This window comes from Notamacropus eugenii, chromosome 3, assembly GCF_028372415.1.
Source record: "Notamacropus eugenii isolate mMacEug1 chromosome 3, mMacEug1.pri_v2, whole genome shotgun sequence".
Classification (NCBI taxonomy): domain Eukaryota; kingdom Metazoa; phylum Chordata; class Mammalia; order Diprotodontia; family Macropodidae; genus Notamacropus; species Notamacropus eugenii.
Genome location: NC_092874.1, coordinates 434,589,454 through 434,605,408, shown reverse-complemented (window position 1 = coordinate 434,605,408; position 15,955 = coordinate 434,589,454). Strand labels below are relative to the sequence as shown.

The 15,955-nt window shown below is 39.6% G+C and overlaps 1 protein-coding gene across 8 annotated transcripts in view; it reads left to right on the top strand.

Annotated features, from left to right (window-relative positions):
- ATP2B2 (ATPase plasma membrane Ca2+ transporting 2) overlaps positions 1–15,955 on the top strand; it is a 666,717-nt gene that overhangs the window by 527,638 nt on the left and 123,124 nt on the right. For all 8 annotated transcript variants that reach the window (XM_072598490.1, XM_072598492.1, XM_072598495.1 and 5 more), the window contains 2 exons: positions 9,436–9,693; positions 12,809–12,934. In XM_072598490.1, the coding sequence (XP_072454591.1) occupies positions 9,436–9,693; positions 12,809–12,934 (384 nt within the window). The remainder of the gene's footprint in view (positions 1–9,435; positions 9,694–12,808; positions 12,935–15,955) is intronic.

Sequence of the window (15,955 nt, the reverse complement as noted above, 5' to 3'; positions counted from 1 at the left end):
TCAGGAGAAGTCAGGACACATACAGATGTTCAGAGTCTTCCTATTTTAGACCTTTTCTGATAATACTGTCTGATTGGTAATTACTGCATTTAGCTCAGGACTGAATGAATTCCTCTCCAAATTCTTGGTCTAATCAGAGCACAGCCCTTTAAAGACCCTTTACAGCCTCCCTGCCAATGTTCTGTGTCAAGGCTGGGTTGTCATTTGTTGCCTTGGCATATGTTACTATGCAGATTTATTTTTTCCCTTCTCAGTTCCCTGAAGTTACTAACTGTTCATCTCTTGAGTATTCCCCAATTCTTCCTGCTGTTTTCTATTAGAAGACATGGGAGTCAGGGTGCCAGAGGAAACCCAATAGTGTAGAATGCTCTATCACTCCAGAGTACCCATTCTGCCATGTGATTTCAACATAGGCAGACATGGTATGATCCAAAGAAACCTTCCCAATTATATTTCCCCAGTTCCTGGTGCCTGGAATCATACTATTAGAGATTCATTCCTTTGCCTACTGAAGGCTTCTTGGTTTTAGGAGCAGAGATTTAAAGTTGAAAGGGAGCCGAGAGGTCATCTCATCCAAACCCGTATTTTACAAATAAGGAAACTGAAGCCAAGAGAAAGGCTAAGTAACATGCCCAAAGTCACACAATAAGCAGTTGAGAGAAGGATTTGAATTGAGTTCTTCCTAACTCCAAGGGTCATGCTTGATCCAAGGCATGAAAAGAACATGAAAAGATAACCCATCAAGTGCAGAGACTAATAGTTTCAGATGGTGGATATTAAGGCATACGTCATCCCTCTCTGTTGAGCAGTGATAACCTATTTTTTTGTTCTGAAAAATAGAGTTGAATGTTGTGTGTTTTGTCCATCACGATTCCTCCATCTGGTGGTTTTGCTTACTTGTTTCCAAGGAAAGGTACTGAGGTATTGTTGGGAAGTGATTGTTACGTTGTCAAATCAAAATGCAAAATGTAGCCCTAAAATACCTGGAATGTATCAAAAGCAAGCTCCAGGGCAAGCTCCTCTGGCTTCATGATTTTTTATTAGAGCCAGCTTTGGATGAACTTTATGTTTCCACCTGCATTTTTTTAGTGTAGGGATCATTCAAGAGAAATCATAAGAAACCATGGAAAAATCAGAGTCGTGTTCATGTATCTTCACTCTCCTCAGCAGGACAAATGAAATAGGTTGTTTTGGGTATTCCTCAGGCCCTTTCTAACTCTCCTAAACTTTCTCCCTGTCATCCTTGGTGGCCAGGCATGCTAGGCTCCCATGGTGCTTCTAGAAACCAGTTTCCCTCACTCAGGAGCCCTCTACTCTATGCTTCTCAGATCCTGATTTCTCTAAGTAATATTCTAGGCCTTTTTCCTTATCTTCCTCAGAGTATTAACTGTATATCCCTGGGTAAGTCACTTACCTTCCATGAACCTCCATTTTCTCATCTGTAACATGGAGCTGAAAATAGCACTTACTTCACTGAGTTATAGTGACTCAAATGAAATAATGCATGGAAAGGGTTTTGCTCTATAAGCTTTCATCATCATCATCATCACCACCATCATCATTATCATCATCTTCACTATCACTGCCTTCATTGTTGTTATCCAAGTTATTATTATCTAGGCATGTCTTGTCCCCAAACAGTGCTCCAGGACAATTTCGTTCCTCTTTTACAGATGGGATCGCCTTCCTCTTTTTTTAAACTGTCCATAGTGGACAATAGAGTAATTGCTTACCTTTCCCAGGGCAATTTGTATTTTTAACTGAGGGCTAAGTTCTTGTAATATTTTGACTTGAGAGAATGACTTGGTCTTGGATGGTCAGATTTTCATGCGATGTGGCAAACCCAGTAGAGAAGAATCTATTTTAGTGGAAAAGTTGCATTCCTCATTCTCCATTCCCCTGCACCCCCTGCCCCGCCAACAACCTCCACTCTGCTGTCCATGGTGCTAGTCCTATTTTTTTGCCCCCTCTTCTTCTCCTTAAGCTTTTTCCTTCATCACACCCTTGGGACTATAATACAAGATTTCCCACTATCAACAAGGTAGAGGTTTCACTAATGCATAGTTACCTTATTTTGCTTATTAAAAAGTTCCCTCTATAATTGGTCTCCGGAGGAAATGAGAGGAAGCTTGATGTGATGTAAAGTACCAGTTTCAGATTCAGATCACCCAGCATTCCAGCCCTAACTCTGTTACAAACTCAGTGTGTGAGCTTGGGCAGCCTGCTTCTCTTCCTCAAGTCTTTCTTTCCTCCTCTGGCTAATGGTAAGAGCTAGAGTAGGAAGTACTAACTTGAGGCCCACAAACCCATTCATGGGGCTGTTGAGCTTACATGGGAAAAAATGATATCATTATTTCAATATAATGGCATCTTTATTTCAAAATAATTGGTTTTCTTTGTAATCCTATGCATTTTATTTTGTGTATTTATAAGCTTTATTTTGAGATGCGTTTTACCCCTGGAAAATATCAAAGACTAAGGTGTTTGAAATAGTCAAGAAAAAAGTCACTTCCTTATGTAAATATTTCAGTGGACGTGTGATCTTGTCATTGTGGACACAATAGTCTCTTATCTAGTCTCCCTGTCTCTTGTCCCTCCTCTCCACCCCACCCTCCTCACAGCTGCCAAAGTGATGATATTTCTTAAGCACAAATATGATCGTGGCACTCCCCTGCTCAGTAACCTTTTGGTATTCAATAAACATCAGTAGCTCCCTGTTACCTTTGGTATCAAATACTAACTCATGTGTTTGGCATTTAAAACCCTTCACCAGCTGGCTACAGCCTACCTTTCCAGACTCTTCAGACATTATTCCCTTTCACTGTGCAATTCATTTAAATTTGACCCTCCTGTTCTTCACACAGGACATTTCATCTCCTGTCTCTGTGGTTCTGCTCAGAATTTCTTCCATGCCTGACAATTACTTCTTCTTTGCTTCTCCCTTTTAGAATCCCTAGTTTTCTTTCAAAGCTGAGCTCACATGCAATCTCCTTACCCTTCCTGAGTCACCTAAACTGGCATTGATTTTGTAAATATATGGGAGTATATGTGTGGATACAAGCTGGCTCCACCAGGAATTCTTGTGTATATGTGCATGTGTGTGTGTGTATGTATGTATGTATAAGTTGGCTACCCCAGTAATTTATAGATATGTGCATGTATATGTATACAAACTGACATACATATATATGAATATATGTATTCATTTATATATATGCACAAATACATACATATCTATCTATATTTATAGCTATATCTATATGTGTGTTTGAGTTGGCTATCCCAGTAAGTTTTTTGGAGAATGTGTATATATATATATGTATGTATGTATACACACGCATACATAAGTTGACTGTGCCAGTAACTGTGTGTGTGTGTGTGTGTGTGTGTGTGTGTGTGTGTGTGTGTGTGTGTACAACTTGCCTACCACTGTGACTCTGTCTTTCATTCCAGGCACTATTTTCAAATTTGCTTAGGCCACCTTAAGGTAAAGAGAAAGCAGTTTTCCTCTGGGTACACGCATGGAACTTTCCCTGAAATTAACTCCTGAATAACTTCTATAGAACACTGGGAGATTTACCCTTTTCTAATCTCTGTTCCACCTTCCCCTTTACACCTTCTTCACCTATGTCTTCCATAAGGCAAAGTATCTGATAAATTCATTAGGGACTTAATGTGATCTCTCGCAGGATGGGGTTCCCATTTTATATAAAGATATATGGAGAATAGGGAGTAATAATAGCCAACCTATAACACACACATACGTATGTCTCTTCAAGGTTTGTAAAGTGTATTTCATGTATTGTCTCAATACTTAGCTCAAGGTACTGACCATTTAATGCTGGAATTTCAGCTATCCATGAGGGTTTTGTGGCAGGAAGAGACCTTTTCAGAGCTGTTCATATCTTGCCAAATACTTAAGAATTCCTTGGGACTCCTTGCGAAAGTTCTGGACTTTGCTGTACAATGATAATAGCTAGCACTTATGCTGCTTTAAAATTTGCAAAGCATTTTAAATATGCTTTCCTATTTGATCCCCCAAACCTTTTGAATTAGGTGCTGTTATTATCCCCACTTTACAGATGGAGAAACTGAGGCTGAGGGAGATTTAGGGACTTGTCCATGTTCATGCAGCTATCTAGTAAGTGTCTGAGGCAGGATTAAGTTCATGTCTTCCTGACTTCAGTTCTAGCACTTTATTTGATGTGCCTACAGACATTGTAATGGTCCCAAAGTACCTTCTGAGTCATTGGAGAAAGTTAAAGTCGTATTCAGCTGTTGTTAAGTTCTTTTTCAGTCATGTCCAACTCTTCATGATCCCATTTGGGGCTTTCTTGGTAAAGATACTGGAGTGGTTTCCTTCTGCAGCTCATTTTACAGATGAGGCAACTGAAGTAAAGAGGGTTAAATTTCTTGCCCAGGGTCACACAGCTAGTAAGTATCTGAGGTCAGATTTGAACTCAGGAAGATGAGTCTTCCTTACTCCAGACCCAGCACTCTAACACTTGCACCACCTACCTACCCAAAGTTATGTTGTCTTAAGTAAATCATAATTTATTCTTTAAAAGTTGATAAACCCTGCATATGTTTAGCTTTCTGTCTCCTAGTTTTTTTGTAAGCAATATTGGTTTCTTTTGGCACCAATGGGAAATGAGAAACATGGTAAAGCAATATTTGTAGTTCTGTAATGTTGAATTCATAGCTGTGATCTTTGGAAGAGGAGCCAAGAAAGCAACTTGGTTCTCCAACAGATGTTTATTCAGCGTGTTTATCCTCTTCTCTTCAGCAAACACAATTTAGCATTTATCAGTTGTCTCCTATGAACAGGACCCTGTGCTAGGCACTATGGGAAATACAGAAGAGAATGAGATGAGCTGATTGCTCTTGAGGGTTTATTAGTCTACTGGGGAGAGAAATAGTTCATCCAAAGAAATATAAGGAAGTTCCATTAAACAGACATAATGTTTGGAAGTTTAGGTGGAGAAGACGTGTTGGGGATGGACATTAGGGAAGACGTTTGAGTTGTGCTCCATGACTGATAATGATAATAGTTGCCATTTATATAGCACTTTAAAATTTGCATATGCTATCTCCTTTGAGTCTCACATCCACCCCGTGAGAGAATTGTAATATTATGTACTCATTTTGCAGATGAAGAAGCTGAGGTTTAGAGAAGTTAAGTGAGTGGCACCTAGTCATCACAAACTAACGTCAGGAACTATACATAAATCCAGGTCTTCTTAATTCTAGGTCCAACACTACATTTTGCCAAACTAGGAAAGAAATCAGCAGAGTTGAGAGGGAAGGACATGCTAGTTGGAGGAAGCAGCATGTGAAGAAAGATATGGAAGCTGAGATAGCCCAGGGTATGTTGAACCATAAGCCAAGAGTATGTGAGGGATTGTGCCAGGTACTCTTGGGGATACAAAGATGAATAAATACCATCCTTCCCATTAATGGAGGAGAGATAAGACCTTGATTTTGCTATCTGTGAAAGGATCAGAAGGGATATAATACATGACTTCTAAGGTTTCTTTTTGCTCTCAATCTAGGATCCTATGGACTACAATTTGAGTTGTAATAATCATGAGCATGGTACAAGGATTCCAGTGGTCGTGATGGAAAACAACTCATTAAATCACAGATTCTCAGGGTTGGAAGGGATCTAATCTACCCTAGCCCATATGAGGACAAGGATCCCCTTTACAACAGTCTAGGAAGGAAGCAATTAGTCTTTATGTGGACCTATAATGATGAAAAACCTGCTCCCCACCCATTTTGCACAATTCTAGCAAGATTTTCATTACATCAAACTGAAAGCATCCTCTTCTCACTTTGTACCCATTGTCCCTAGTTCTACCTAAGTCATTCTTAAAAATTTGGTGTCCAAAATTGAACAGAACACTAGAGAGGTGTTCTGACCAGGTAGAGTATACAGAGGCCATTGCCCCCTTCATTATAAACACTGTATTTCTCTTGCCAGTTTAACAATATATTTGTTTTTTGTTGTGGGTTTTTTTTGGAGCCATGCCTCACTATGGACTCACTGATTTTGCAAATTGTAAAACTTCCAGGCCTTTTTCATATAAATTGTTGTCTAGTCACAACTCCCCCATTCTGTACTCATGGACTCATCCAATTAATTTCTTGAACTCAAGTGTAACAACATACATTTTTCACTACTTCAGTTTTATCTTGCTAGATTTGGCTCATTTTTCTAGCACTGAAAGGACCAAAATTTAAGAATACCTTGAAAGGCCAAGCACATTTTTATATCAATTGATGTTCATGGTCTTTCTGGATTAGCCTTGTGGGATTTTGGATCTTGATTCTCTCATCTTATATACATTCTTTTCCTCTTTGTTTCAGTTGGTTTCAGTCTGGTAATACATGCCATCTGTACCCTCATAGAAGTTTTTAATAAATGTTAAACTGAATAGGGCCAAGATTTAGTAGTCTTCTACTACAGATTTGTCTCTAGGTTGATGTTGATCACCACCCTTTGGAGCAGGATTATCACATAGTTCCAAAACATTCTTAGAACATTATCATCCATTTCACAGAGACATCAGGAAAGACTTTGTCATATATGGCAGGGGATTCAGATATCCTAGGTCTTCAACATTACCCTAATTTGTCAGTTTTGTAACCCTGTTGGAAAAGGAAATTATGTAAATTTGCTATGGTTTGTTTTTGATAAACCCATGTTGTCTATTAATGACTGCTGCTTCCTTTTGTAGATGTTCAGAAACCTTCCCTCTAATCACACATTCTCGAATTTTTCTAGTATTTAAAGTCCATTTCACCGGGCTTTACTTTGACTTTATTATTATTTTTGAAAACTTGAGTATGCTAATCATAATTTTTGATTAACTGTATATTTTCTATCATAGAATCAACATCAGGTAGTTTTGGGTAGAGGAAGTAAAACAAATGCCAGCATGATGGCATCCATATCACATATGCAACAATAGAACATATGTAGAGAAGTTATTTACCTCATAGTTTGTGATGTCTTAACAGCTGGCTCAAATCACAGAAGGACTGATCCAGAAAAGCTGTTAAACTAGTTAGGAAATCAAAAGCTATTGAAAACTAATATAGAGGCCTTGCACAAATCACAGCTTGTCTGGCCAGATGTCACTCAGTGAGATAATATTAATGGGATTTAAGATCTTCCCCACCCGTTAATAGACTTCACATGGAGCCTATTAAGGAAAGCTTGCTTAGGGGAGGCTTGCTTGTAGGAAGACTTTCACACCTTTTTCTAATTTCTAGTTAAGCACTGAGTCCGGAGGGTTGTGCTGCCTTCTGGCTCTGAGAAGTGTATATATACTCTGAGGCGAAGTTTTGCTTTGGGGTCTTGCTTACGAGAAGGGCCTTGTGATTCCCTGGTCGAGACTGAGTAGCTGTATGTTCAGATTCCCTGACTACTCAGATGTAAAGGCTCTCGCGATCCAGGGATGTATGTAAAGTGCATAGCAATACTGCTTTGATTTAGGGAGTAGAGCCCTATCTGTTGGTTTTTATTTCTCTGCTTGTATTTTCTCTGTTTATTTTTCTCTGAAGTTCAGGGAGCTGATTTTTCCCTTGAATTAGTGAATGTAATTAAAAAAGATTATTGACCCCTTAAAACAGCCATCTTTGCTGGTAAAGCAGATCTAAGAACCTGCGCTAGCAGCCATCATGGGTATGCCAGTGTGGATGCTGTAACAGTCAATAAGCATTTATTAAACACTAACTATACTCCAGGTCCTGTTCTAAGTGCTGGACATACAAAGAAAGGTAAAAACACAGTCCCTGCCCTCCAAGAGTTCTCTTTCTCGTTGGGGAGCCCAGAAGCAAACAGCTGTGTATATACAATATATGTGTGACCGATGGAAGTCAGTCTTAGAAGGAAGGTATATGAAAGGTAATTTTAAAATAAGATATGTACACCATTTCCATTTTAGCTAAACATTTTACTTAGTTGTGCTTTCCTGTTATCATCATTGGCTCATGGGATGCTCGAACTGGAAGGAGCCTTAGGATTGCCCAGTCCAGCCCCTTTATTCTACAGGAGGAGAAGTGATTGCTGCCTGCCCTGTAGGTGTGTTTTCCAGTGCTTTGGTCAGTCATCTAATTTTAGATTTTGTCAGTCAGAGAGAGTTCAACATTTTTCTGGCAGACAATTGGAAAGGCTTATACTGTTCTTTGCCAGAAATGTTTCTCTAGTTCTCAGCTTTGATTTCTCCTACTTTGCATGCTATTACTTCTCATTATAGCCTGCCTGCTCACCGTAAATCACCCTTCTTTCTTCCTTGGGGCAAAATTGGGCCCCTGGTCCCTCAGCCCCGACTCCTTTGGAGGATGTTTTTGAGGGGATAATTTGTACTTTTGTGTTTCTTCTCCTCCTGTACTTAAAAACTTAATTGCCCTTCTGAGTCAGGCATCTGTAGTTAAGAGAGTTTTCCAAACTGTTCCCCTGAATAACTGGAAGAAATACTTACTTGGCAAATAAATAGTGTCTCCTTGAACTACTGAAGGTGAGCAGTCGTTAAGATGCAAGCATGATGGGAAGAGGCTGGACTGGAAGTGAGAAGAGCTGGACTTTTAATTGCAACTTGTCACTAGTTATGTGACTTTTGATGTGTCTGTAGGATTTAAGAACTGGGAGTGACCTTAAAGATTATCTGTTATGTTCTCACTTGATAAATGAAAAAGTCTTGGAAAGTACTCCAGAATTCTACCTTGACCATTTACTAGCTGGGCTACCTCATTTAATCTTTCTGGGCCTCAATTTCCTTGTCTGTAAAATGAGAAATTTTGATTTATTGACTTTTAAGATTCCATTTTGCCATGAAAGAGAAGAACAGCATGATCTAATGAAAAGAGGTCTTGCTTTTGAGTCAGAGAACCCAGGTTTCAATTTTGCACCTGCTCCATGTTACCCATGTAACCTTAGGCAAATCACTTAATAATTTCCCTGAACCTTATACTTGAGGGGTTTGAACTAGATTTGTAAGATACCATTCAACTCTAATCCTTTGCTCCCTATCATTCTAAGAAACTGATGACCAAATCAGATGAGTAACTTACCCAAAGTCTCCATAATTATAAATAATAATTTAATCTTTCTGGGGCTCAATTTTCTCATCTGTAAAATAGTTCTTATAGTCCTAGGTTATTATAAAGGGAAGGTGTGAAATTCTTAAAAAAAATAAGGTCCTATCTGTATATTAGGTATGATCAATAAGTAGTGCCTGATGAGCTTTTCCTGTTGGTGTTTAGCCTTTGGGGCAGGCAGGTTTCTTTCTGGTGGGTTGGTCAGTTTGGGTCACTTATTTTCTAAGCATTTTTGTCTTGTTTTGATGAACTAAATTACATTTCCTGGCCTGCTCTTTCCCTAGTCTTATTTGACTTTGCTTATGGTTCCTCTTCCCTTGTCTCATTCAGGGTGCGCAACAGCCCAGGCTGGGGCTGAAGATGAAGGGGAGGCGGAAGCTGGCTGGATTGAAGGGGCCGCCATACTTCTCTCAGTTATCTGTGTTGTTCTTGTCACTGCCTTTAATGACTGGAGCAAGGAGAAGCAGTTCCGGGGTCTACAGAGCCGAATTGAACAGGAACAGAAATTTACTGTGGTCCGGGGAGCCCAGGTGATCCAGATTCCAGTGGCAGAGATCGTGGTTGGTGACATTGCCCAGGTAAAATACGGTAAGTTTTCCCCCTCCCCCCTCCTCCAACCACTGCAACCTTAGAATCTCTACCATCTTCCACTCTTCCATAGTTTTTGTGCTTGATTTGGATTTAGATGAGGTGGAATCAGCTAGCCTGGGCATCTAAGTCAAGCCTTGCTTGGTTGGAGAGAACAAGATCAACATTTGGTTATTCCCGTATGGACATGCAGGCCATGAGCCCAAAGGGAGGTCTTAACCTTTGTGATTCATCTATGGGGCAAGGGCAGAGAAAAGGAAGAACCAAGATTCCGGTGAGGCTCAAGACCAAGCAACAGTTGAAAAAATAATCAGTGGAAGTCTGCTTGAAAAAAAAATCTAGACATTCATTGGTTGAGACCTAGAGGTCACTTAGTCTAATGCTCTTATTTTACAAATGGAGAAACTGAGACCCATGGAGGTTGATTGACTTGTCTCAAATTCCAGTAATAGGTGATTGTTGTTGTTCAGTTGCTTCAGTCATGTCTACCTCTGTGTGACTCCATTTGGGGTTTTCTTGGCAAAAATATTGGAGCACTTTGCTGTTTCCTTCTCTACTCATTTTACTGATGAGGAAACTGAAGCAGACGAGGTTAAGTGACTTGCCAGGGTCACACAGCTAGTAAGTGTCTCAGGCCAGATTTGAACTCAGGTTTTCCTTGACTTCTTGTTCACTGTAGCACCTAGATTAGTAAGTAACTATTAGTAAGTAATAACTTGCTAACTATAGATTAAGTAATTGAGATTGGAATCCAGATCTCATGCTTTAAATCTAATGCTCCCTGGTACCATCCTTTAAAGTGTGATTCATATTTCACTTTCTCTCTGAAATCTTCCTTGATTCCCTTTATCTGTAACAACCTTAGCTCTTTGCCCTTTTCTATGCTTTGTTCCCATATTTCTATTCATTTCATCCTTCATCAGTTTATCAAATTTTTCAGAATTGTTTTTAAAATATTGACATTACAATATATATTATTCTTCTAGTCTGGTTCCTTCATTCTGCATCAGTTCATATACATCTGTCCAAGTCTCTTGAAAATAATTCATTTCTTGATATTCATCTACAGAGAGAGAACTGATGAACTCTGAATGCAGTTTGAAGCATACTTTTAAAAATTTTATTTTTGTGGTTTTGTTTATGTTTTCTTTTGCAACATGGCTAATATGGAAATATGTGTTGCATGCCTTAAAAATAATCGTCTATTTTTTTCTTCATTTCTTATAGCACAATAATAGTCTGTTGCATTTATATACCACAACTTAGTCAGCCATTCCTTAACTGATGAGCATTTCTTTACTTTCCAGTTTTCTGCCATCACATAAAGAGCTGACATCAATATTTTTTGTACATATAGGCTCTTTTCCTATTTCACTGATCACTTTCGGGCATAGGCCTAGCAGTGGTATAGTTTGATCAAAGGACATATACTATTTAGTAACTTTTTTGGTATAATTCCAAATTGCTTTCCAAAAGTTTTGTCCCCATTTACAGATACACCAATTGTACATCTACGGTGCCTATTTTCCCACAGTCCCTCCAGCACTTATCTTTTTCCTTTTGTATCATCTTTTCCAATCTGAGACAGTTCTCAAGGGAAGAAACCCAGGCTATCTATAGCCATGTTTTAAAATAAAGTGCTCCAAATCACTACTAATTAGAGAAATGCAAATTAAAACAATTCCCTTCCCTTTTCTATGTCAGATACTCCTAGGAATATTGATAATAATAGCAAATTTAATTTAAAGATTTTAAAGTATTTGACATATGTATGTGCTACACACACACATACACACATATACACATACATACATGTATACACATAGTATATTATCTCATCTAATGACATAGTATTTGAGCTGAGCACAATATTTGTCAAAGTGGGAGGGGAGAGAAATCAAAAAGCAGAAAGAAAATATGGTCAGAATCACAGAATTTTAGTCTTAGAAGAGATTTTCTTAACCAACTAGTTACAGTCTAACAGTACTACAAGGAATCCTTATCATGTATATTTTACCCCACTTTCCAGTCCCTTGCTCCAGGCAGCCTGATGAAGATATACAACTCTAGGATTTGCCTCCGCAGAGTAGAAATGCTAACCACCCAAAGAGCATTTATTAAGTGCTTTCTAGGTGTCAGACTGTGCACACATCAGTGAAGATTAAAAAAAAGCCAGAACAAGGAGCTAGCATTCTAATGGGGGAAGCTGATCTGTAAAAGTCTAGATATGCAAGAAATACAGAGAATAGATGAAGGTAGTATGATAAGGGGAAGACATTAGCATGTATAAAATCTAGTTCTTGCTGTTATTATTCTAATGTAAAATAACAAGGTACCTAAAATGCATTCAGAATAGAAAGAAGTCACTTCAGAGGGGGAGTAAAAAACAGTGAGGGGAACTAGAAATGTAGATGTGTATTAGCTGAGTCTTGAAGGAAATCAGATATTCTGTGCAATGGAGGAAAGGAAAGAGAGCATTCCAGACATGGGACAGCCAGTCCAAAGGCCTGGAGAATATACAACTAATTATTCAGAATTTGTGGTGATCAGTAGATCAGAGATGATGCCTTCTAGATGAGGGTAATTAAGAGGAGAAGGGAAAAAATGGAAATTCTATGCCTCAGGTAGAGAACTCAAGCAGAAATTTATGTCTGATAATGCTGGAGAGCTAGGGAACAGCTGGAATTTCTGTATCGGTCTAAATGTTAGAACAGAGAACTTAGATGTTGAAATGGAATGGGTTGTAGCTTGGGACCCTCTAGCAGGGTTTCTGAACCTGGAATCCCTGAACTTATTTTTAAAAATATTTTGATAACTATTTTACTATCATTGGTTTCCTTTGTAATCCACTGTATTTTATTTTATGAATTTAAAAACTGGATTCTGAGAGGGGTCCATGGTCTTCATCAGATTGCCCAAGCGATCCATTACTCAAAAGAGTCAAGAACCTTGCTCTGTTTGGAGAGATCTCGATTCCAGGGTCAAATGGCCCCTGAGGGCCCTTAAGGATACTGCAATTTTTGGTATGGGCTAGGGAGTGGGGGTGGACAGCCTTTTCAGGGAAGGATTTTCATTCACTTCCTCATCTGCGTTCTGCCTCTGTTCCTTTTAACAGGTGACCTACTTCCTGCTGATGGAATCTTCATCCAAGGCAATGACCTTAAGATTGACGAAAGCTCTTTAACTGGAGAGTCTGACCAGGTCCGCAAATCAGTGGACAAGGACCCCATGCTGCTTTCAGGTGAGATGAGGTGATACCCTGTTTCCACTGCAGAAATTCCCACATCATTCTCTCTTCCTACAATTGACTGATGAAATCCTTTCCAGCCTAGAAGATGCTATTTTCCCTCTGTCTCAGAGACAATTCCCCACCCTCTCCTTATATGTGGGGAAATGATGCAAAGTCTTTACAGGGCGGGTCATTAGTTTTGAGTTCTCTTTCACTGTTTAACCGAGATTGAGAAATTAATTCTACTGAAACTTGACTTGATTCACTAAATAGCAACCCCTGTTTCCCTCTATGAAAAGCTGAACTTTGTTCTCTTTCCTCCCAAACGATACTGATGTTGAAGCTAGGACAGAATGAGAATTGTGCCTCTTTCTTCCAGATAAACAGGAAGCAGCTATTTCCTCTGGAATGTCATAGCGTCTGGCCGCTGGATTACCTTGGTTTGACCTGGCTGTAAATTAAGTTTAGATGTTTAAAATGTGTGAGAACTGTGAGATCTGAAAGGGACCTCAGAACATAGAAAGTTAAAACTGTCAGATCTGAAAGGGACCTTAGAACATGGAATGCTCAGACTGTTTGATCTGAAAGGGATGTTTAGACCATTATGGAACATGGAATATTATGACTGGAAGGAAGCTTAGAACCTAGTATGTTGGGACAGTCTATTAGATTTGGAAGGAGAATATCACAAGGAATGTCAGAGCTAGGAGTGACTTTTCACCATAGAATATTAGAATGTTGACTTTGATTTAGAAGGGACCTTAGAACATGGAATGATAGGGCATAGAATGTTAGAACTGAAAGGTACCTTAGGAGATAGAATGTTACAGCTGAAAAAGACTTTAGAAATCAATGCATGTAGTTTCCTTATTTTACAGACAAACAGATTTAGAAAGTCATGCAGAGAATTTGTGACAGAGTCAGGGTCAGAACCTAGATGTCCTGCCTTAGTTCAGTGTTCTTTTCACTTAAATATACTGCCTTACCTTCTTCTCTCTGGAGGCTGGATGCCCCCAGTTACCTGGGGCATTGCGAGATTAAGGGATTTACCCAGAATCACACAGCCAGCATGCCTCAGAGGCAAGAGGAATACTCAGGTATTCTAAGACTGATTCTAAGGCTGGCCTTCTCGCTACCACACCTCGTTGTCTCTACTGTAATGTAACTTCTGTAAAATGACGCAGTTTGGACTCGTGAGAGGGGGCATTGTTTGAAGGTCCTTTTCAGGTGTAAATACTATGATCCAGGAGCTATCTTCCTAATGAAAAGTCACGGAAAGGCTGTTATTGGCCCATTGACTAATAAGAGTGAGTGATAGGAATCGCATCATCGTTCTAGACTCCAGAGCTGACCAGCCAAAGGTCAGTTTAGCTCCCTGAGGTCAGAGGACCAACTGAGCTGACTCTGTCTCTGAAGCTCCCTGTCCTTTAACACTGTATTCTGTTGTATCCCGGTACATTGGCCTTCAGTGCTTTAATAGTCACATTCTATGTTCTGCTGCTTTTCTCCTTCCCACCCCAGAAGCAGAGCTTTTCCACCTACACTTTTATTCTTTGCCTCTGTCCTGAGGCCCCTCCATGAATTCTGAGAGCACTGTAGGCATTTGAAGATGTCATTCCCAGGGAGGAGGAGCCAAAAGGAGGGCACCAAATTCCCTTGGCATCCACACTCAGAGAGAAAAGTCAGAATGTCCTCCTTGGTTTGGGCCAAATTCAGGCTATCATCTAAGGTCCATCTTTACTATTCCCTTTTCTAGTCCTTATTGATCACTCCAAACCAAGAGTCTTTTCTTTCCTTGAAATTCCATCACAATTCCAATGATTTGTTTACTTCAAAATCCAAGGAAGTATGCAATTTTGGCCTCATTAATAATCGTTTCCCTGTAGGTATGAATGTCTTGCCTTCCCAGCAAAGGGCTTTAAACAATTGAGAGTGGAAGCCTACTAGGTTCTTTATATACATGATCTCATTGGTGCCTTTCAACAGCTCTCTAAAGTAGGTATTGCTATCACCCCTATTTTACAGAGGAGGAAAGTGAGGCTCAATTAATTAACAAGCCTCCAGAGTGGGTCAGTAATATGTTCTTGGCCATATTGCTAATATATCAGTAGTCGGAGGTAAGATTTGAGCCCAGACAGCTCCTGATGCCCAACACAACACTCTACCTGCTGTGTAGCCCTGTCTCTTTTGTCTAAAGCAGGACACAAGTAATTGATGAATAAATTCATTTCTGAATTTCTTGAGGGCAGGGCCTCTCATCTCACGCTCCTTTTATCTTTACTTCTCAGTCCAGACTAGGTCACATAGCAGGTGTTCCTTCAATGAATGTTGAATCAAATGTGTCTTGTCTGAGCTCAAATAAAACTAGAGTCATGCCACTCTCCCTTTATTACATTTCAGCCAGTCGATATACATTTTATTAAACACTTCTTATGTGCCAGGTACTTTGCATTTTTAGGATGCCTCACTGTCCACAGAGGAGGGTGCAAAGGAAATCATGAAGAAACAGTGACTCCCACTGACACATTTGTTAGGTGCTTAATAAATGCCAGGCATTATGCTAAGGACTACGGATGCAAAGAAGGGCAAAAACTTTCTCCTTGTCCTCCAGGAAGCTCCCAATCTAAATGGGAACAACAAGACAATATTTAGGTATTTACAAAGTGGATGGGCGGTGATCTCAGAGGGCCAGCCCTTCTGCAGAAACACTGGTAAAATCCTTTTAGATAGTATTATCTCATTGGAGCTTTTGAATAGCTCTGAGAGATAAATGTGAAAAAGAATTGTGATACTCCCATTTTACAGATGAGAAAACTGTGGCTCAGAGAGTTTAGTTGACCTACCCATAGTCACACAGCTACTAAGCACAGTAATTGAACATTGATCTTCCTCTCTTTTAAATTCAGTATGCATAATGTAATGCTGCCTCCCTATCCCTGATCCATCCCACTCTTTTCTCAACCTGCCCCCCTCCAGGAGTTTAGGACACAGATTCATGCCAACAAGATATAACAACAATCACACCACCATTAA